The 23,372-nt window shown below is 50.4% G+C and overlaps 1 protein-coding gene across 6 annotated transcripts; it reads left to right on the forward strand.

Annotated features, from left to right (window-relative positions):
• Positions 1-130: 130 nt before the first annotated feature.
• On the forward strand, positions 131-22,854 carry LOC309888010 (uncharacterized protein KIAA1958 homolog). Of its 6 annotated transcripts, none has more exons than XM_082780165.1 (6): positions 131-329; positions 9,560-9,662; positions 14,956-15,040; positions 15,788-16,973; positions 19,668-20,505; positions 21,280-22,854. In XM_082780165.1, exons 3-5 carry the CDS (start codon positions 15,038-15,040, stop codon positions 20,501-20,503), a joined length of 2,025 nt encoding a protein of 674 aa, XP_082636291.1. In that variant the 5' UTR covers positions 131-329; positions 9,560-9,662; positions 14,956-15,037; the 3' UTR covers positions 20,504-20,505; positions 21,280-22,854. The 6 variants fall into 6 exon arrangements, with proteins under 6 accessions (XP_082636291.1, XP_082636292.1, XP_082636290.1 ...); XM_082780166.1 differs by lacking the exon at positions 21,280-22,854 and adding an exon at positions 777-876 and having other exon boundaries at positions 19,668-21,138; XM_082780164.1 differs by lacking the exon at positions 21,280-22,854 and having other exon boundaries at positions 19,668-21,138.
• The last annotated feature ends 518 nt before the right edge of the window (positions 22,855-23,372 follow it).

The following is a 23,372-nucleotide window of genomic DNA, read 5'->3' on the forward strand; positions in this document are numbered from 1 at the left end:
CATGGGAGAACGGCGGTGGCAGCCATCTTGAGTACGGGCAAGGGCGCCAACGTGCACATTGTGTCGTCATCCGCGGCACGGCCCGGGGCCGCGGCGGCCGCCATGTTGGTTGCGGGCAAGGAAGCCGCGCGCCGCTGCCCGCCGCCATTTCGAGTAAGGGAGCCCGGGCTCCTCGACGAAATTCGGGGAATAATTGAGCGCTGCCGGTCTGGGATTGTTCACGGACCTGGACGGCGCTTGAAAGCTTTACTTAAAACATAAGGCAGATTCTGTTTGCAGTTAATGTTCTAAGGATAAAGATTATGCAGTGAGTGGCGAGGAGCTGTGAGGTAAGCCCCCACCTGCCCGCCCTGCTCAGGCGGCACCAGCGCATTTCTCCTCAGCCCCAGTTCTCGCCGTTTGTGGATAAAAGCAGCTCTTTTCCTACTCAGGTAGAGCCCAGTGGTTAATTAGATAAGCGTGTTTCACGCTTACTGCCTGTAATTGCCTGTGGGCCTTACTTCCCCAGAGGTTCAGGTGAAATCCATGGGTTTTCTCTCCTGGGGGATTTTCAAGCCCCGCATTAAAATCATGTGTTGGGCCATCTAGAGTAAATTTAATGGGCTTATGTGTATTAGATACTTTCTGTGCACCCTTAACAATAATTTTCCAACCCATTCATGTGCCACAAGATGAAGGTTTTTGAAATAAATCAAAGAAACCAACGCGTCCCCCTGGCGCTGTCCGGGAGCTGACGCTGCATGCGATAGATTTACTTTGTTCCTGGCCCCGAACAGGCCCCGGAGCCCCAGGATCCCGCTGGAGGCCGAGCAGATCCCGGATCAGCCCCACACATCCAGCAGGACTTGGCCGGTTCTTCCCCACTCCCTCCTCGTGGTAAAGCTGTTTGCTCCCCCAGATGAAATGCTGCGTGGCGCTGTTTAAATATAGGCAATATTTGCTCACTGGGAATTCTACCAGCATTATTTATTTTCCTTGCCTCGCTTGTCATAAACCTACCCGTTGACTGCAGCACCAGAATTAATTGTGCCAGGCCTCCCTACGAGTCCCCTGTGCAGCGCTGAATCAAATATCAAACGTTCAGTCCACATTGATCTCGGATTCATTAGCAGCAATCCTGTTGTGAGAGTCTCTAGGCAACATAATACTGGTCTTACTGCAGAAAGGATCCTTGGTTCCTCACCAGCACACCCACTTCTGACATTTTTTGTGAAAACATTTGTGTGCTTCTGCCAGTCTGCCTCTGATGGAAGCGGCTGGGCCGTGCCAGCAGTGGTGTCCTTGTGCAGGGTTAGGGAAGGATTCAGAAGTGCAGATTGAACTTGGAGTCCTGGCCTTGGGCAGTGTTCCTGCTCAGTGTCAGGTAACGCTGACAGGTACAGACATGCCTTTTATATTCCTATTTCTTTCTGAAGCATATACTAAACACATAAATATAGCAAAAAAGCTTTTAAAAACGTGAAACCAGCTATAATTTTCTCTCAGACATGTTACTGTGTTGGTTCCTATGGCCAAAGACCTTATCTTCTCAGAGTGGGGCAGTGGTCAGATAGTTTGGATGTCAGCCTGCTGCACTGCTCCTGTCACTGTTTGTGACATGCAAAAGCTTCCAAAAAGCTTGGGTTTCACCAAGAGCTGGTAGCTGCTGACTCCCATATCTTCGCTTTATTGGGCTCCTGGCCATTTGGCCCTCACTCAGTGCAGTGGTGAAGTTTAAACTGGAGAAAAGGAACGTTCTTCCCTGGCACTCCAGGCGACCAAAGGTCCTCCCTGAAACCAGAGTCACTTTGCTGGGTACTGCACCTGAAAGTAGGTTCAGCTTGTGCTACTGATAAGAGATTTACAACTTAGATCAGGCAGACAAAGAATGGGAAAATGATGGGATTGTGTGATTCACTTCGGAGGTGTTGAGCTGAGGGCCGGAGAGATGAAGTGATTTGATCAAAGCAGAGTACGATTTGAAATCTCATTTCAGAAGCCATAACGCAGTTTCTTGAGCTGTGCCTATGTTAAGTGCTGTCTCCTGTGGAGGGGTTTAATTCATCTTCCCGTCAGGACAACCCGATCCATATCCTGTAAGAAACCCCTCTGCAGCAGAGGGGAGCACGGAGGCAGGATCCCTCCTTTTTTAATGTGCAATCTTTGAGCCCATTTGTAAAGAAGCGCACCCTAAAGACCAGTACCCCAAATATAACACCAAGACTTTGAAAAAAAACCATTAATGCCGTATACTAATTGCTGGTCAGAATGATACCTGACTTCTTAGTAGCTGTTGAGATCAGTTTCTTGCCTGTGCAGATCCACGGCCTGTGCAGCTGCTTTTCAGATATCTTTGGAAAAGCAAACACGGGGGGATGCCATCAAAGAATTAGCACTGTGCTGTGCAGTTCTGGGCTAGCTTAAAAGACTCTTTGAGGGTTTGCTCAAGCTTTCTCAGATTTTCTGGCAGAAATGCTGATTATGCAACGTTTTATCATCTTCCTGTAATATTTAACAGAAATTTTAGTATCCTTTCAGATACAGTGGGAGCAAACTGACTAAAGATACTGCGGGGTCATGGACAGTGATTCCTTGGGCCAAACAGGAAAATGCATTTAAGAAAAAAGTAATACTTTATACAAAAAAACAACTGGGAGAAGGACACGTCTCCGTGTTTCTTTTTGTTTTGAAAAAGAAACCCACATGAAAATAGCCGTGTGAAAAAAAAAAAAAAAAAAAACGAGGAGGGAGAAGGGAAAAATATGAATCAGCTTCTTTTGTACAATCCAGCAAAACGGGCCCAAAACGGGCCCACCCTCCCCCAGGCTCCGGTTACTCACAGCTAGGAAGGCCTTGAGGGACACACCCAGGTTTTTCTTTTTTTTTTTTTTTTTTTTAAGCCCTTCCTGCCCATGTTATCTCTTTGAATTTGTTTTGCCGTGCTGGAACGAAAAACTCTGGGAAACGAAGGAGACCCTTTTCCTGCCTTTTTTCTTTGTCTTTTTAAAATAGCCCTGGAGCCGCCCCACAGCCAGCGAACACTTCTCCCCTGTAACTGTATTCCTTCGCAAACCAGGAAGTTTTTTCCCCTTCCCCTTACGATTCCACCCTCCCCGTCTGTCAGTGAGTTAAAAACAAGAACCCCCCAAAATCCGCTCCCTGCTCAGGAACAGGAGCTGGAGAGGTGCGAGCTGCTGCTTTGCCCAGCTGTGGTTTTTAACAGTTTTTTCCTGCAGCCTCCCCTCCTCCCCCATGATTCACGGCACCCTGCGAGGTCCTAAACCAGGAAACTCCTTGGCATAGAACTCTGCTTCCAGCCTAGTCCCAGTGAATTTGGGGGGGGGGCAGGGGGTGTTTCGAATACTTTTGCCTCTTTCTGTTGCTTTTATTTCTTTTTACCCACTTTTAATTAACGTGGCTGTTTTGTTTAAAAGAGTGCGTGCAGTTTTGTAACGTCTCGGGGTGCCAGAACATTCTTCTGTGCATCGTTCACGACGCCACACCAGGGCTCTGGCAGGGGTTGGCCCGCAGCTCGCGGGGCTCCCGGTGCCGCCTCGACCGGCAGAAGGACTGGCGTGGCTGCTCCTGGGCCGGGCAGCTCGCACGTGGCCCGAAACTGTTGAGAAGAGGGGGTTTGTACTCACCCCTGAGCGAGGGAAGGGGAAAGGGGGGGGACCAGCAGCGTTACAAGCGATGCAGGCAGAAAGCTGGGCTGGGGGTGTGAGCGTGCAGAGGAGCGGGGGGCAGCCGGCTTGGTTATCCCCAGGGCTTGCAGAAAGCTCACTGATCTGCAGCCTGCTGGTTTTACGAGCACCACACACCGTTAGCAAGGGAAGTGTTTTTTTTTTTTCCACTGTTCCATAAGAATTTGGCACTGTGGAGTGTTACCAAAAAGAGCACCAGTGGGTGGCTGATCAATAAATTGGTCAGGAATCGAGCTTCATGCGCCTCCAGTGCTCGTGCAGCTTTTACTGTGCGTTGTGTGTTCTGCACTCACCTTTTCACGGGGCTGACACGCCGTACCCACAGGTACTTTGTGCTGCAAGTAATTGCATCGGCCTAAAATTGTAGGCATAATCACAACAACTCATGTTTTACGTCTTTTCTTCTCCCTAATCTAAGAGAAAACGAGAAATTTATCTGTGTGCCGGCCTGTCGTTATCAGTCCCTGTTAGTTCAGAACTTCCCTGTCTTCGCTGCTCCTCGCGGATGCCTTCGGGTGACTCATTTCCTGCGAAGGACGGACCAGCCATTTCCTGGCTATTGAACACAGGACTTTTTTTTTCTTCCAGCCAGGGTTGGAGCGGATTATTCTATGGTTTGATTATGCCGCTGCAGTTTACACCCGAGCTGCAACTCTTCACGGCAGCTTTCTGAGATCATTAACTGTCAGCACGTGCTGCTCGGGGATCACGCATTGCCTCTGCTCGCTCAGGCCGTAGGCTCTGTGATTTTGGGTGTGGAATTCAAATAATTCTATCAGTCCAGATTGAACAATGCCAGCCTTCTAGTCACTGCAGTCAGATTGTTCTCTTAATCCAACTGACTTCAGCTCGTAAAAACGGAGCGTAAAAAAAGCGCCATGAGGCAAGGACACTGACCCAACAGCACGGAGCTGAGCCCAGGCATCTTCAGATACCTTGTAAGTGGCATCAAGACTGCAGATGGGCTCTGGAGAAATCAGGTGTAGCGCCCGTGTTGTTCTTTGGTGGACGACTGGGCCAGCTTCTGCATTGTTCCTGCGCTCGTAGCCCCGTCTGTTTCCTCCAACCTGTGTTTCCAATTTCCTGAGCCGCTCTTTATTCATTCCTCACATCGCGCTCCTAACTGTTGTGGACAGCTTGATCCGACGTCACCGAGTTCAAAGAGCATCTGACCAGCGTAATTCCAGCCCGAAGCATGCCAGCTCTTTCACGCAGCTTTTTACTGCTCTTTTTTAAATTACTCTTTTAATCTCGTTTCCCAACATTTGCCTATTTAGATTCATTAGCCTGTCATACATCTGTAATGTTTGGGAAGAAAACCCACACAATAGGGATGTTGCCTCTTGAGTCTGAATGTAGCACATGTTGTAGGGATGATCGCTGAATAATTCATCCCCTCAATGATTTATTCATGCCCAGAAGCTGGATACCTCCTCTGTGACTTTCCATTATCTCAAAGAGAATGCAAGTTCCTATTCAGCTCTACCAGCCTAAAAGTGCCGCCAGCACCCGCAGCTCGGTGGCCGAGGCAAACAGAGCAGGTGTGCATTAAAAACCACTCCCTTCTCATTTTCCTGCAACCTTTCTGCTCGCTAACAAACTCTTGCCATTCCTGTGCCGTCTTTATCAGCCTTGACTCAGAAATTAAACCACAGGTACGTTTCTTTGCAAATTCTTCAGAGAGGAAGGAGGGCGAGCGAGCCTGCTGAGCTGCTCCACTGCTCCCCGCACGAACCCAGGCGCTGCAGGCGTGCTGCAGAATGTGCCGAGCATGGGAGGCAGACCAACAGGCCGTGGCTCTGGGGCTCGGCACTGCAGAGCCGATCTTGTTCTCCTGAAGAAATGTCAGTTTTATTTCCATTCTAAGGGTACAGCTTCGGAGACAATTGGTAGAAACGTAACGAGATTGTTTCCTAGCCTCTCAGGAAACCCTGCAGGAAAGCTCAGCCAAGTAGCAGCAGAGCAGACTGATCTCCTTCCTGTCTCATGTGTACTGTCAAAAATACGCCTTTCGAAAAAGCTTGCAAGATGAGGATCTGAGTCTCCTGACCTAGGCAAAGATTTTGCAAGACACTCAAATTCCATTTGTCTAGATGTATGAAAGATGATGCCGTGTTTCAGCAGAGTCTCCAGCCCCACAGGCAACACTACCCCTAGCTGGCTGGTATGAGATTTCCTAATTGTTTACCCAGCAATCCTGACCGCTTTTGTCCTTGGAATAGGTTCTACATCAGCATAATTAAAAATGTCAAACATGCTTGAGAAACTCTCCAAGTTGCTAAAAATGAATGTGAATTTCCTCCCGACAGCCTCGCTTCATCTTTCCCTTACTCTGGCCTCAGCTTTGCAGAGTGGTCTGTTTCCAGCCCTTCAGCATAGTTTGCATTCCACTGCCAAGAATGAACATTTATTTATACAAACAACCATCCTTACAAGCACATCTCCCCTGCTATCCTAGGGCAGGGAAATAAACATAATTTGGGGTCTCTTCTGTGTGGCTGCAGTTCTACATTTCTTTTCCTTTATTCGGAGGCATTTTCTGCAGTGAAGGATTAGTGCAGTTCAGGCACCTTCCCGTGCTACAAAGCTGCTCAGAAAGCAGCTGGAATGCTCTTTTCTTTCCTTACAATGATTTTATTTTATTCCACTCTAACGGTGCTGCCAGTTTCCTGATAAACCACTTAGGGGTCGTGATGGCTCAGCAGGCAGCTTTTCCACGAGCTCTTGCTCATGCTGGGACCTCGGGGGCTCTGCGTAACTCCAGCAGAAAGCGCCGAGTGCCCGTTTTCCTCAGAAACACCCCAGCAGCGAGTCCCTTGGCGGGTGCTTTGTCACCCCAGCTCTCTGGGCATGCAGCTCCCAGCTCAGTGGGGGAGCAGCGGCAGCCACCATGCGAGCGGCGCTGCCGGGCCCCACGTGGCTCATGCATTATTTCTGAGGCTCTGCGTCGCTCACCTGTCGGGCCGAGGGGCTGCTGGCTCGTACCGATGTCTCCCATTGCATCTGCTACCTGAGTGGATATTACACAGGTGCTGGGTGACTCCAGACAGAACGTCAGGCTGAGCACAGGTCATTTAAATGGAAGGGGCCCTAAAAGAGACAGAGACAGACATGCAGAGCACCTAGACATTCGCCGTTAGGTGTACGTCTGCAAGCTGCTCCCCCTCTTACTGTCTGCACGGCAGGTTTTGTTGTGCAAGAGCCAGCTTCCATTCGCAGCCCGTATAATTGTTTGTAACTAAGAGCAATATTTAGATTGACAATGTTTACAGCTCCCTCCACCAGTGAATACGCTGATGTGGTTTTCTTGGGAAACCTCTCACTTGCTTTTCTACAGCAACCTTCTAAGAAATGAAGCATTTAAGTAGTTTCCAAAGAATCCAGGAGAATGCTTTTTGAAAAATCAGAGCAAGACGGTATTTTAAAACATATCCTTGAGACTATCTTTTTAGGAAGAAAACAGCTTCTTTAACTGTATTGCCAAACCAGTCTACCAACTAGCTCGAAGGGCTGAAGGACGAAGTTTTCGTGGCTACTTGGTATGAATCATTACTGAATATTTTATGGATCTTGCTTCTTCCTTATTGAACTTACTGCAGCAAATCTTGCAGGCCCCAGGAAAGCACGACGTAGCACAAGGACAGAAGTGCAGAGACGTAACTTTATTCTGGAACTGCCAAAATCATGCTCCCTCTCCTCCTCCCGTAATACTTGTTTGAGGTTCCTCATAGTTTGTAGGTGCTTCAGCAGCACGGCTGAATTAAAGTCCTTGTTTCACATCAATTCCAGAACAAATACTTCCAAACAGGTCTGAGGAAGTGATGGGACTGTCGGAGCAAACCACCGCCTGCCTGCCATGAGGCCCGCACGGTCATCCAGGCTAATAAAGCCATCATTTTCCCAGGGCCTCAGCTCTATTAAACACAAAGCTCCAAATGATTTCCTACTTGGATCAAAGATGTGTTTGTTCCAGTGCCACTTAAGTTTAAAAGGCAATACTGAGACTGAATGAGATCTCCCCAGTGGCAGCTGCCGAGGTTCAATTGGTTTGTCAGTGCCGTAATTATGCAGCGGGCGGCTTCTGTTGGCGGGCCCATATGTTGCTGGGGGGTGTTCGGCACGGCAGGCAGCGCGGGGAAGCCCTGCTCCTGCAGCTCAGGGGCCTGGCGCTGTGGGATGAGGGCTCGCCGATGCTTCAGGTGCTGGAAGTGGGAAGAGGTGGTGCAGGGATTTCAGCGTGGCTCTTGTTTGACAACTTGATGGAAGCGATGAACAGAACGAGTCACCTACCTCCAGTGTTTTAACTAGTTCTAACTAGTGCTTTAACACGGAGACCGACCGCTCCTGATGTTTGTGGAGTTACAGCTGGCCTCTGCTAGGGAGTGCCCCGCTGGGCAGACGCTGGGAGCCGTCTCTGGGCTCTGCTCGGCACAGGACGGAGCTGGCTTCCTGCACAGCCAGCCACCAGCTCTGCCCCGAGCACTTCCCACCTGCGCAGTTCAGGGCCTGGGTGCCGATGAGAAATACCCACCCGTGAAGTAGCTGTGTCCTTGCCCAGTGGGTTGTACATCAGAGTTGCTGTGTAACGCAGGTGAGCTGGTGCTGAGGCCTCCGGAGTAGTAAATTGAGCATTAAAAGAACATTGAGACGTGAACCTGCGCCACGTGGAGGCAGGGAGGATTGAGAGCGCTCAGGATCTCGGTTGCCGGAGGAACAAAGGAACTTAATATCCTTCAGCACGTTGAATATTTCATTTGGTGAGATGCTCAGAGGCGAGGGCAGTGAGTGCAGGGCGTGATGGCAGCGCCATTGCAGCAGGGGTTTGGGGGATGTGCTGCAGCACAGGGGCACGGGAGGCTGCAGAACTGCAGGCTGTGCACAGCTGCCTGCTCCGCACATACAGCGTGCGTTTTCTTGCTCGATTAACCAATTCTTCAGTTATTGAGAAGATATTTCGTTTCATACTGTGAGCTAACCACTTCCTTCTGCAGCCACTCGAAGCCAGCTAGCAGGATTTGCCCTCCCGGGCTTTGCCACGAGGACTAAAGCACACGTGTGGTCACCAAAGAAACAAAAAGGGTTTCATGTAGGCGGAGGAGCTCGGCTGTGGCTGTAACCCAGCCCTCTGGCCAGCAGGCCTGCCTTCCCACAAGCTTAGCCGTGCACAGATAGCTTATTTGAGGTACCCAGTTAGGCTTTGGGGAGCTGTCGGCCTGGGTGATTCTGGTGATTCTCTAAGGCACGTTCACTGGTGCCGGGCTCATCTGAGAGCGTGTGCTGGAAGGCCCAGGAAGAGGCTTTGTGGTGCAGGCCTGGGGAGGTTTCCAAAACCTCCAAAAACGTCTGTACAGAAACGCCTTTGTGCACTCAGGGCAGTTACAGCAGAGAACTGCAGATCTGAACCCAGCTATTGACTCAAATTTTGCTTGAATCTGGAGAGTGGGCTTCATTACTTGCTCTTGCTCACATGTTGGAAAGTGTGCTATCGCTGCTGCAGGACAAGGGTTGGCAGCCTCTTAGGGCCGTGATGCCAGAATGTATTTTTCTTTCCTAAATTAATGGTTAGGTGTGCCAGTGCTAGGTTTCACTGCTCCTCCAGGAGGCAAGATGCCATCCAGCTGTGGTATTTTTCATCCGTGAGACTCGGTTCCTGCTGAACGCAGCACTCAAGAGGGAGACAAACCGGGAGCCGCTGCCTCTTAGGGTGCCTCTCCAGATACCGCCGATCCCAGCTCCTTGCCCCTCACAACCTATAAGAAGTGGCTGCAGACTCAGCTCTCGGGGCAGAGAACCTGCTGTTTATTGCTTCCATCCCACACCACTTGCTGTAAGATCACTTCCTAAATCACTAATGCCTTCTTTCTCTCGTTCCCTAGGCTGCCCTGTCCTCTGGGTCCTGGTGGGATTCTCGCCCTCCTTCCCTAGGCTGCCGTGCTCCATGGGAGGCTCCCTGAAGCATCCTGAGTGACCGTGCAGGAGGTAAGGGCCACGGGGGCACTTCCACGGCGGCCTTAACGAGCCCCTGAGGGTGGCAGCGTCCCCCTCCTGCAGCCCCCGCTGGGGCGCGGGGACACCGAGAGGCCCCAGGGGGGCAGGAGGCGCCGCCCCCGGCACCGGGAGGGGCGGGGCCTCAGAATGGGGGCGTGGCCTCAAGACGCGGGCGGAGCATCATTGGGTGGGGACACATGGAGTGGGCGGGGCCTGGGGCGGGGCCTCGGGGTGGGCGGGGCCGGGCGCGCAGGCCGGCGGCCGAGCCCCCCCTGGCGGGGACGCGCCGGCGGCTCCCGGCCCCGCTCCCGGCCCCGCTCCCGGCCCCGCTCCCGGCCGTACCCGAGCCTCCTCCCCCCTCTCCCCCCTCGTTTTTGCGTTGCGGCTCCGCGAAGCCGCCGGTGCTGCGCTGTGACCGCGCCGCTGGCCAAGCTGGTGCCGCTCGGAACCTCGCGCGCAGTGGGAAAAGGAACGTGAAAACAACAAAAACGGGAAAATAAATGACAATCGCTATGGGAAATAACGGCCCGCTCGGCCCCCGGTGGCACCAGCTCACAACCGGCGGCGTGAGCGGGAGAAGGAGCACGGTCACTGCCCGGTGCCGTAACGCTCTGTGCGGTAACGGGTTTGCCCTACTCACATTTCAGCTTTCCCACTTCTTTGCAGGGATCTAAAATATTAGGGCCTATTTATAGCAGTTGGTGATTTCAAATTAATTTTTTCCTTTACTACATCTGTTTTTAGTGGTTGATTACTGTTGGTTGGACCAGGCGATCTGTTGCCAGCTGGCTGCAGGCTTTTATTGGCTCTGTTTTAAGACGACTTGATTTAGAGCTCGGTTGTGTTACAAGGACGGCAGCTCTGTAATGCAGACCCTCAAGAGAAGAGATAATTAAGACTCAGCTGAAAAAAAGCATCCAGTTCTTTAGACCAAAATACTCCTGTTTAAGGAATGTGATTGCTGTAGGCTGTTCAATAGCCGTCTCTCGGAGCTGGTACACGCAGTTACACCCTGCCCACTATCACCACCTTGTAGTGAGCGCATCTTGGGAGCTGCATTGCTGCAAGCAGGGCAGGAGGAGCAGTGGAAGGATACGGGGGAGCAGGAAGAGAGCTGAAGAGGTGCTGAGAAGGCTCCGGCATAGGCAGGAGAAGGAGACACACTGACAAGTACAGGAAGAATGATGTGCTGGGAAATGATTGATCCACCCCAAAGATCCACCTCAAAGGCCCTTGCTTAGAAGCGGTGGGATAAGTTCAATGACTTCTAGCGCCATGAGCTACTTCTGCTCTGCTCTCAGCTCCCTCCTTGCTCCTTCCAAGCGGACACGGGGAAGCACAGCTTCACCCCTCCTGCCCAGCCGCCACGTGCCCCAGCGGCGCCCCTCGCCCCTTCCCAGGGCTCTCTGGCAGCCCGTCCCCTCCCGTGCGCCCGTTTCACAGCTGTCCCGTGCTGCTGCACCCCTGGTGAGCTCTCTCAAGTGAGCGGGAGCAAACAATTCATGCTGGGGGCAGGGGCTGGGAGTCACGTTTAAGAACTGCTGTTCTGTATCCTGTTGTTTTCCTACCGGGATTGTTCCAGTTTCCTGCACTGTCTTATCTAGAGCTGGAAAGGCAAAGCGCTCCTATTTACTTGCTTTGTGCCTGCCTCGGGTTTCTAATCTGTGAAGCAGACTTATAAAGAGACTTCAGAGAAACACAGCTAGCACTATTACAGGGTGGAGGGACAGGAACACCGTGGTTAAAGGGCTTGGAGAGTCCATACAATTAGTTTCTTTATTTAGTTATCCTGCTTGCATCAGCCTGTGTGTCACAGAGGGGTTCAGACAACCTTTAGCATAACGTAACACTGCATGGAGTCCACTGGAATGCGAAAAAGTACAAATTTTCAGGTGATTTCCATATACAAACCTTACAAACAAATGGTTTTCAGAAAGTTTGTCAGAAATGGATGAGTATTTCCCCCCCCCCAGTGGCTCAAACCAGGCACAAGAAGGTCTTAACAGGGAAGAAGCATTTCAATGCTTTTAGTCAGCTTTGAGTTTAAAGAGCTCTCTTGAAACGCTGCAGACTTCTGGGAAATTATCTCTGTGTTCAAGAAAACGTGGCCAAGTGAAGTACGCAAATATCGTGCTAACGTCTTGAAAACCTTCAGCGTGGATCAGGACCGTGAGACAGCAAAAGCTTGTAGATTTTTTTTCTTAAACATTTTTCTTTTTCCTTCTAGTGAGAATCCACTTAGCATGAGTTCACTTAGCTGTATCAGCACACTAATTTTAACCCTATTGGTTAAAAAAAATAAACAAAAACATTTATCAGGCAGCTGTGGAATGTCCTGTTTTTCTGCACAAAGGTGTGGGTTCTGCACGCAGTGTCCATTATCAGATGGGAGCCTCTCCTGGAAAGACAATTAAAATGCTGCCTCGCTCACGGCCACAGAACCAGGCCTGAGGTTTCAAAACAAAGCTCAAGCCCCGAGCCCAGATCGCCTCCCCCGTGAGGATCCTGGGTTTGCTGAAGCCGGAGGCGTTGCGGCAGCAATCGTGACTGATTTTTGTTGACCAAAGCGATGAGACCTCTGCCACTTCAGCCCTTCGGGGTAAATACATGGTTTGGTTTTCTTCCCCCGCTCAGCTCTAACTGTAAATCCAAACTTCCACTTCGCAGCGTCTCTGGAGGTACCCTCAGCTCATGTAAATACCAGCGCAGGAGAGGGCTGAAGAAGCGTCCTTAGCTGATCACCAGAGTTTTTATTTGGACCTAAATATCAAGAGAGAAAAAAAGGCTTTTTCAGTGGGATCAGGAAAAGGAAGACATGTGCTCGGAGATAAGGAGAGATAAAAGCATTCCATTTAAAGACAGCCGTGATGGAAATCAAGATGTTCATCTGCCAAGTCCATAATTTCATGGCCTCATGACCACAGAGCTTCCGCTTCTCTTACCTTTTCCCACAGTGTGTGTAAGTGCCAGATTGCCCAGGCAGTTCAGCTCTTTGGGGAGAAATTGCTCATGTTGAAGTGGAAGATAAAACTCATCACTAACTTCAGAAAGAGCAGAAACCTGCTCCCCCAAGTTTGTACAGCACGGCAAGGCCCAGGAGCAGGGCGCTGCGCGAGGCTGTGAATCCCCTGTCCTTGGGAGCTTTGAAGGCGAGCACCTCTCAGGAGAAGCCTGGGTAAAGCTCATTCTTCTCTTGGCTTCGATGGCCACCCGAGGTGCCTTCCAACTCTGTTCTCTAGGGCTCATTGGGAGCGAGATCATGATGACCATACGTCCGTACACCAGATTAACAGTTCCTGAGCTCAGAACGTGTTTGCTGCTTTAAAATTCCCTGGAAGCATGCCTTTGCTCCCAGAACGTATTCAGGGATTTTTTTTTTTTAAAGCAAGCAGCTTCAGTTAGAAGATTCTTTTAAAATCTTGGCTTTACATATTTCACAAGCTGGCATATGCAGACAGCAAAGCATTCTAGGCTAAAATTATCTGTACTATCATTAGGAAGCCATAAAAAGGAACACACGCAGTGATGCTAGCGTAAGAGCAGAAGGCTTTCCAGAGCTTTGCTGACATGCAGCATTCACCCCCAAACAGGAGTGGTTCTGATGCCTCCTGCTCAGTCCTCATCGGGAAGTTAAACTGATGCGAGGAGATCTGACCTGTGCTTTTCTTGGGGAAAGGAACAGTTAGTGCCACGACCTGTCTGCTGAGGTTACAGAGAGCCTTTCTTCTGTGCTTTGCTTTTGTCTCTTTCCTTTTCTGCTGGGCTTGTGCTGTGCCTATGTTCAGAGCTGTTCCTTGTCCTGCGGGTGCTGGGCAGCGTGGCTGTCACCTGTGCTTCCCTCAGGACAGGCAGCTCGGAAGCCCGCACCACCTCGATGGTATTTTGTTTTCCTTCTGCTTGGAACGATTAAATGTTTGCCTGGAAATTCTGCATGCCTCCTCGCCTGGGCGTTGCACCCAGCGAGGCACGCTTTGCTTTGGCATCGGCAGGCCGAAGTGCTCGCAGGCAGCGTGTGCTCAGCGCCTCGCCAGCGGGAGCCACGCAGCGCGGCCGGGACTCTGCAGCGTGCTGGTCGCCGGCAGCTTTGGGTCGAGCGAGCAGGGCTGCTGCAAACACGCTTCCAGGAGCTCTCCAGCGCGGGAGGTTGGCCAAGCAGCAGTTCCGTGCTCCCTGGGATTTGTCTGTCGTGATCACAACAACCTCCTCCCACCTCTGCTCCCTGCGTCCCCACCTCGCCTCGCAGATGGGGCCGGCAGCCCAGGCGGCCACGCTCGTCCTTCCCGGCCTCCAGACGGGGCTGCTCGGCCTCGTCCCGGCCTCTCCTCGCCCTGCATGGGCCTGGCAAACACGGCAGGGCAGAGGTCGGGCACTACGGGCAGCAGCACAGCCTCTGCCTCGGCTGCTGGCACACGAACAGATGGCTGCGCTACAGCCGCTTCCCAGCCCGCGTGCCGGCAGGCTTCCCCTCAGTGTAACTAACATGCCCACGAAATAAATCCCTGCAGACAAACACCGCATTCACAGAAGCGGAGCAGTGCTGTGGCTGTCAGCTGGGATGGGCTTCTTCCATCCTCTGCAGCTGGCTCAGAACAGCAGCGCCCGGAGCTGGTGGCCGGCCCCGAGGCTCGAGCTCAGGCGCAGGGCGAGGACGCGCTCACGGCACCGCTCACCCACACCCTCAGAGCCGAGGGAAGCGGCCAGAGCTGCTCGCAGGGCCAGCCCAGATGAGATTCCAGTCCTTGGTGTTCCTTCTGGCATCTTTTGCCACCACTTATGGCAAAATTTTTAATTAATAATAGACTAAGCAGCCTGGGGTACGGGCTGCCATTAGGAGCTATAAATGCGTGCCGGATCAGTCCCATAAGGCACGGTCAGGTTTCTTGGCTGTGTTGCAATATACGCACCGACAGGAATGAACGTCACCTCTCTGACGTCTCCTCTGACCTGTTACACAGAAATTGCCATGCTGCTCCAGACTACTCCATGGAAGTTTTCAAAACTGATGGGAGAATTTCAGATTTTCTCCAGTAAACATGAATGACAGATGCAGAGAACCCCTAAGCTAGGAAACTGCCTCTCGTTAGTATTTGAAAACTCAGATAATGTTACAAGTCGCTTCACAATTTCTGGCCCTTCTCTTTCTGCAGTTCGCTCCATTTGTGGAATTAAAGATCGCTAGCCACAGATTGTAATCAAAGTGCCCAAAAACTAGTGGCATCTGCTAGCCAGAGATTTTAACTATGTAATAAATATATTCCATACACACACACAATGTGTATTTTAGGTTCTGAGAAGGAAAGGATATTCCGACAGTCACTTACTGAACTCCACCCGAACGAGCACTCGGTGAGATAGAAACCAGCAGCATGGTGAGTGTATTTTATGGCATAAACGATCCCATAGGTGATTCTTTCTAACAGAATCAGTTATAACATTAAAAAATATAGATCTTTTAAAACAAGTTTTAGATACAGGGGTGCAAGGTCCACTGTTCTGTCTCTGAAAAGCATCCTACAGACAGCTTCACGTGTCCGATTTCCCTGTGGTGCCAGGAGTGCTACCATTTCACAGTCAAAAGAGCAACGAGCCCTGCTGGCTGTGGGGAAGTGGGAGACTGAGGAGCTGATTCCTGACACTTCCCCGTTACATTTTCCATAAGGGAGTACAGAATTGGGTACAAGCTTGCTTGGATCGCAGGACTCATCCCCACAGACAGCACTGCACTTAGCAAGGTGCCTTCCCATCACCTGCGCTGTGGTAGAGGCTTGGTGGCTCAGTGAGAACATCGATCTCCACGGTGCTGTGGCTGTAGAACACATGCACAGCTGCTGTGGCATGATAAATTCTTACGCTGAGCTGCTTGATCAAGACTCTGAGCACACAAGTATGCAATATCTATTATAAACTCCTCATTCCAGGACCACGCTCAAGTATTGAGCAAGACCTCTAGGTCTTCAAAGTAGACTTTTTTTTTTTTTAAAGTAAACAAATACAATCAGTAGAAGGCTGACTGATTTGGAATTATTACTCTGTTGAGGTGGGATGGAAACGTTCCCAGGACTGCTATGTCATGCACATACTCTTCCACTTAATTTACTCCCAACATGTTTTTGCAGAACGAGAGCGTCAGTGCTGAAAGGTGCAGCGATGGCAGTTCACTTTGCATGGATCTTTCCAACCTCGTCACCTGGGCACACACTCATGGCAATATCTGCAAACAAATCCCAGCCTTGGAAGCGGTGCAGAGCTCGGGTCATCCCAGCAGAGAGAATTCTATCCTGTGGATGTGTGGGGGTGGACACGCATATCACTGGCCGTGTGAAAAATTACACTTCAGAAGCAGAGAAGAGAATGAAGCTGTAGAAAAGAGAAAGAGGCAAACGTCCTGCGAGGCTCCATCGAGGGAAGCTAACTCAGGTGAAAAGAGGATCAGGGTAACCTCACCTTTTGAGAGAGCTAGAAGAGACACTGCTGCCACAGGATCACGTAGCAGATCTCCAGGGGTCACTCAACAAAGAGATGACACAGTCTACATAGTACATAACAAACCAGCACCCAGAGAAAATCAGAAAAACAACAAATCCATGAAACCCTGCTTTGCAGCAGAACAGCATGTGTCCAAAGGTGAAATCAAAACAGACGCACGTACAGTGAAGCTAGGAAGCAATGAAGATCCACAAATCATCTCTGATGATGAACAGCACGTATCGGATGCAGAAAACCAAGGAGACAGACAGAATATTTGGTCAGACTCACCACCAACTAGCTGTGTAACTGCTGAGGTAGATTTGCAAACGCATCATGATCAGAAGACTGCAATTCCCAAGCAGCCAGCCACTCCCACATCTGGCTTTGCCCCTACAGAAAAGCCACCCTTAACTCTTCTCTCTATTCTAAAATCCCCTGTAAATAATCAGAAGATCCTGGAAAGCAGCTTCATGTGTCAAGGTCCTCTTAATTCTGTGGAGTTCACAAGTGAAACTTCTAGAGCAAGGAATTCCACCGGGTCAGCAACACCAAAGGAACCGTTAAAACAAATTTCTGTCTCCAGCACTGAAGCAAAAGCCCAACTAGAGTCACCCACCTCTGTGACATTCTTTCAGTTTGAAACCTCTGTAGATGTCCAGCAGCAACTCCAACTGTGCTGTCCCGAGTGTGGCACACCAGGAACAGGCTTCAGTGGGAATGCTGCTGAAAACCCTCCTGAGGGGAGCAAACCGTCGGTGTCTGAGCTTACAGCTCATCACTCAGCCTTACTGAGCCCAGAAAACAAGAATTCGGAGCATCCATCCTCAAACAAAAGTAAGATAGTCTGGAGCTTTATTCCTGGGAGCGTTGGTGGGCATGTGGGCATGTTTTGTTAATCACCTGGAGGGGGACTTGGTAGAGCTGCCAAAATCTGTATTGGGGCATCAAAATAAGTGCAGCTGATAGAGGGCATGCTATTTCTACTGAAAGGAACTAAAAAAGGTTCCTAGCTTAAGCAATCATCGCTTCAGTAGATGATGGCATTCACTGTGCTACCCGAATGTACACTTGGCTGTGGCCCAGCCTAAAATATCCAGTTTGAATACTTCGGTCTTTCATTTTGTTCAGTATCACCATGCAGCGTGTTGGCTGTGCTTGAGAGAGAATCCCTGTGAGAAGCTGGAACCAGAGACATGAACTCTGGTCTCAAGAGAAAAAAGCACAAGGAAGTAACTTCTAAAGCAGTGAAATGGAGAAATTGGGGCTGAATCTCTGGCTTCACTGAAGTCAATGACAAAAAATCCCAGAGACAGCAATGGGACCAAAATTTTTGGTATCTTCCTACATGCTGTCCTTGGAATCCTGCTGGAGTGGGGGAAAATATAATTTCACAAACGTTAACTTGCGAGATCCACTGCTTACCAGGGAGCTTCCAACACCAAGGCTAAGTCACGCACAGTGTATTTTAGATGACTCCCTGTCATGAGAACAGCCCAGCCAGTGGCTGTTCTAATCCTGCTGTGGGACAGACACCGTCTGCGTGAGAAGGAACAGCTGGCACGCAGCGTGCAGACACTATCACAACGATGCTAGCAGTGGGGAAGCTATCAATAAAATTGATTTAAGTGATCGTGTTTTAGGATATATGTTATGCACCGGATCCTTGATGCCAGGTACATACACGTTACTTAATGATTAAACACCTCAAATAAAATGCAAATGCCCAGGACTTTAAAGATGCTCTGGCAGAGCCACAACATTTGCCTCTATGATTTGCATGCCTGCAGGTGGTGTCACACAGTACCACCAGGTAAACTGCTGCCTCGGCATCTTTACGTTTTTGTCTGCTAGCATCTGCGCATAAACACGGAGGCAAACTTTGAAAATCTGGTTCAAGTCAGAGCATTTCTCTTCCTTCCAGTAGCTTAATGCCCTGGCTCCACCTAACAGGAAGAGCGGCCAAGAGCACGCCTCTCACCTCCACGCACTGAGTCCCACACACCCGCGTTCCCACGCAGCCCAGCAGCCCCTAAGAGCAAGCAGGTTACTGAGAGCACTGGGGTTTGTCTGTACCACAGTGGGTGTACTTAAAGCACCAGTGGTCCTCCTCAATGCACTCAGCGTTACGTTTTCATGTCTTGCGTAGCCACAACCACGCACACTGGTGCAGTTTCATGAGCACTGTTTTCATAATTGACAACGTACATCATCAGGAGGGACGGGGAATTCACCTGGGAACGTCTGTGCAATCGCTGTTCCTGTCAAGATAAATGGCTTATGGCTCAAGCGAGGCCTTTGCATGCATGTATTGATTTACAAGCCATTCATCTCTTCACGTAGATCAGTCAGTAACAAAGGCAAAGCACCGGAACAACAGCACGGGGATCAGTAGGGATCAGTAGAATCCACCTCAATCCCGCCACAGCATTTTAAGATAACTAAGCGTGTACAAAATAATTTGGTGTACAAAAGGGAATTTCTAGGTGTTGGCTCTAGAACCCTTTTTAATCTACCCCTCCCCAGCCCTGGAAAAGTCACAGGCGAGCAGATGGAGCTTTTCAGCAATCCAAAGAATTAATTTCTCATGCTACATCAAACTAGGTGGATGTGGTATTGCCATAGCAACTTGAGACAGAACCCAACTGGAATCCTGGCAACCCTTTTTTAAAAATACACTTTTACTCATCTTTTGCTGCTTCCTTACTATTCACCCCTAACTTTCATTAATGTTTTTATTCCACAATGAGAGCTCTCCTGCCCTGGAGAGGTTTCCGTGCAGGGGAACACTTTGAAATGTGTTTTACATAGCGTCTGCTACAAGGCTTTGAACATACGAGATGGATGCCACTCGGTCCCGAGGCAGATCACAGCACAGGCCAACTCCCAGCTATTTTAGCAGAGCCAAGCGTGGCCCCTGCAGTCACCGTAAGGCACTGCCAGAGTAGTTGCAGATTGCTGAAGGACAGCGAGGCCATTCGGGACTGCTGGAGCCTCAGGGCCAGCACCGCAGCGAGTGGGTACAGGAGCGGTCCCACAGACACACAGAACCAGCTCCAAAGTCAGCGGGGGTGAAATTTGGTCCCTCGCCAACGTAAGGACAAGCCACCAACGACAATTCCCGTTTCCAGTCCTGCTGCTGTCCCAGATAGCCCATAAAACTTGCACCAGTGCTTTCCACCCCGTGAATCCCACAATCCCATTCAGTGATGAAATCTCACCGGGCAATCATTCTGTCCCCATTGAACAGGATTCTAAAAGAAAGAGAATCTCACATTTACCTTGCTGATAGCATGCAGATTCACCAGTCAAGCGAGAAGGAACAGGGCAGGGAGCAGTCCTGCCTAGAGCAGCGCTGTCAAGCAGCGCGGGCTGGCTGAGAACACAGATAAAGCCAGAGCTTTAAGGGAAGGGGTCCGTGACAGTCTCAGTCTGACTTTTAAAAGGGAGGTGAACATTGTTCTGCGCCCCCTTTTATTTTGCTGATCTTGCTAGTTCGTGCTGTTCACAGTGCTGTTTCTTATCTTTTAGATGGGCTGAAGAAGAAGAACCGGAATGCTGGTGACATCAAGATTTTCAGAGACTGGCTGGTTTTACACTGCCCCTCTGAAGCGCGCGAGATCTACAAGCTGCCACCTGAAGACCTCGATAATTACCTGGCCTGGTTCTACAGCTCCGCAAAGAAACAAAACGGCATGGATTTTTCCGCCAACTCTTTGTACTTCTTCCAGAGCAGCATTGACAGATACCTGAAGGATCACAACTACGAGTACAGCGTGGTTAAAGGAGCGGAATTCAGAATGTCTCAGGAAGCCTTAAAACTGAAGCGTCAGCATCTGTCTCAAAAAGAGAGAGAGGGGGAGTGGACTATTTTAGAGAACCTGACGGATGAAAACGTGGATGTCCTTCGTAAGAACGGGCTGTTGAGTCAGATGACCCCTCAGGGCTTTCTGCACCTGATGCTCATAAATATCATTAGGGGGTTTGGGGCAAGCACACACAATCACAGCCAGAACCTGTACTGGGGACAGCTGGTGCTGAGAAAGGATGAGGCAGGGCTGGAGTACCTGGCGTGGAAGAACGACCTCCACGCAGAGGAAGCTACGGGGGAAGCAGCTGCACACCTCTTTGCCAGGCCTGACAACCCAGATAACTGTCCGATCCAGGACTACAAGAAGTACGCTAAGAAGAGGCCGCTGGACATGCTTCACGACTACGATCCGCTCTACCTGTCTCCCAAGCCCCTCTACTCCATGTGGGACCAAGTGTGGTACTGCAGAAAGTCACTGACAAAATCCAAAATGGAAAAGATGCTGAAAGTTATTATCCAGCAAGTTAAAGGAGCTGAAAAGAAGGCCAAGAAGTAAAGGTAGCCGCTGGTTTCTGTTGTGCCACTTGGCTAGGAGCCTGTTTCAAAGTATGTTTGAAAGGTTTAAGTAGCGACAGTTAGCAGAGGTTGAAGAGAAAATCCATCCCTTCAGTGTCACCTTCCAACATCTACAGATTTGCATTACTTTAGCTTTCAGGAGAAGTGAAAAACTTCTATTGTTCTTTTTCTTAACAGAATTGGTAATTCAGTAAGTTAAATAAATATGAGAGTTCTATTTTTACAAACGTGAAAAGTTAACGTTCTACTCTATTATTAGTGACATGATAAAATAGCTGCACTGCCAGGGAGAGGGCTCTGCAGCTGAATAACAAGCTGTGCTTGTATTTAGGGGAGCTGACACTTGCAAACTGTATTTAGTCTGCCGTGTCACAGCCCATCATAAAGGGATAAATACCATGAGCTCGTTGTGGGGTGGAAGGAGGATGATGAAATACCGTGTTTGCCAGCTGCTAATCCATAGCTCATAGGAATACTTTCAACAAGGTTTATGTCGTTTTTCTTAATGAAAGATTTGTAGATTTAAGAAACTCTGACTGTTTTTAAAAGTTATTTAAATATCTGACAGCGTTGAAAAGTTTTATGGCATTTTCCCCAGGGCACTAAATAGAGCCACGTAAGTAGCCTTCAGTAGACTTAAACAACTTCTTTCAGCTGTTTGGTCAATATACTCTTACAGTCCGGTTGTTGGAGTGAATTGTTGACATGTTCTAATAAAATTAAGTCTTACTTAGTACTGTTTGTCTGTCCTACAAGGGTGAACCAGTAAGCCTGAACCACCAGGTAACAGCTTCCCAGAACACCAGCACACTCACTGCTCTCTTCTGCAGCAAGCCTGCCGGCGCTCCCGGCTACAGAGCCGGCCCTGTGCAGGCTTTGGGCGTTTGAAATCCCCCTGAGCCCCAAGTCAGGGGCTCTTAAGGAGGCCTTTGTGGCCAAGGCCTTCGCCAGAAGCAGCCCCGTTCAAGTTTAACATCACCAAGTAACTCACAGATGCTTGAGGAGCCATAAAAAAGACAAACTCACTCCATCAAACGCTCAGAGCCTTCCAGCTTTCCTCGTGCTGCCCACCACAGCCTGCGTTTTTAGTGCAGCAGCTGCAGGAACCTGCAAACCTTCCGTGCCCAGCTCAGGAATGGCCACACGTGGAGCTCCGTGTGGCAAATTGCAAACAGGCACCGAGAGCCAGAGCAAACCCTTTCCCACAGGGCTCAGGTTTACTCTGGCTGGATGAAACAAGAAGACAGCAGGCAGGTCAGCCTTTTATTTCCTCTGTGCTGACCTGTTTAGTCCACGTCCCAAAGCTCCTTAATGAAAGGCTGCTACCTCAAAAACCAGGTGGCGCAATTAGTCAGCAGAATTCATCCTTTCACAGTCACACCGGCATCTCTTGGTTCTCCGCCTTGCTGCGGGAAAAAACAACAAAGCAAACACGAAGCAAACACAGTAAATACACGAGCAGGGCCCTGCCGCCCCCACGCCTTACGGTGGGAAGGAGCCTGGGGAGGGAAAGCAGCCCTCGTCCCTCCCCAAAACCCCGCGCTCGCCGCGTTCACATGCCAGGGGAAAGTCACTTGCCTCTATACGTGGGAGGATATCTGTGGATCCTTTTATTTGTCTTACAGTGTTTCTAAGCTAAATTTCTGGTTAACTGCACGTCAAACAGATGAGTAGCATCCTGTGTAGATGGCCAAATTAGATCTCATCAAGGGTATTTATTAATTGCTGCTCACAGAAGAAAGGATCAGCCCCAGAAATGTTTCGTTGTGTAGAAGCGAAGGCCTAGCGTTTTCAGAAATTTCGAGTAACTGTCCCAGCGCATGTCACGGCAGCTCGCACTGTAAACATTTTAAATAATTAGGAAATTACCCAGCGTAGGCTGTTGCTAGGAGCAGTGTCTTCTGCAAAAAGGGCTTCTGAGAGGCCTCGGTTAGGGGACTTGGAAACACTTCTACTTTGAAAGAAGAATTAAAGCAAGGCAGTGTCCCAATTTTGTTTGCTTGTTTAATAAAATGCATTAATGCACATATTTGGTGGAACCCGATTTCTAGGAACATTTATTTTCTGCAAGAAGCACGACCAAAAGCCCTGGGCTTGTAGCTGCCCGGTGTCTCCAGCTGCCCAGGAGCACGCAGGGCATTCCTGGAGACGTGGCTGGACACGGCCCCGTCCTTTCCCCTCTTCATTGTGGGGCCCAAGAGGAACAGAAAACCACCCGGGATGATCCCGCAGCTCCCCCCCTGCTTGTCATCTTTGCATCTCAATTAAGAAGCAGTTGCTTGGGGCAGAGACCCAGATACAACGCAGACAAATTAATTTGCCCGAGCTCGGTGCCAGCGGGTGCTGCACGGCCCCATCGCGGGGGGCACCGGGAGGCACGGCGGGGCCCTGCTGGAGCCGCCAGGAGCAGTTTGGCCTTTGGCAAGAGAAGGGAGCACCCAGAGGGTTCTGCAAAACCGTTTTCTTTTTTCATACACAGGGTTGTATGTATTGTACCATGACCCCACCGTCCGTGTGAGCCCGAAGGGGAAGCGGCAGCAGAAGGGAACCTGCTGCACCCCCGCGAGGCTCCCAAAACCTCCCTGAGCGTGAGCTGGGGCTGAGCTCAAAGCACCGCGGGACACAGGGGGCCCGTGCAAGGTGAAGCGCGCTCGCTCCTGCCCGCTGACGGCTTGGCCTTTTGGGGAGGCTCCGGGGCTGGTGGGCAGGATCCGGCCCCGGCCCCGGCCAGGGGCCCCCTCGCCCCTCGGTGCCGGCAGCGGGAGGCATGGCCCCGGCCTCCCGAAACACCCGCGCTCGTTTTAACCCCCAGCTGCAGAACCAGCGGAGCGTTTGGGCAAACAACACAG

Source organism: Aythya marila (genome assembly GCF_965140915.1).
Source record: "Aythya marila genome assembly, chromosome: 27".
NCBI classification, from domain to species: domain Eukaryota; kingdom Metazoa; phylum Chordata; class Aves; order Anseriformes; family Anatidae; genus Aythya; species Aythya marila.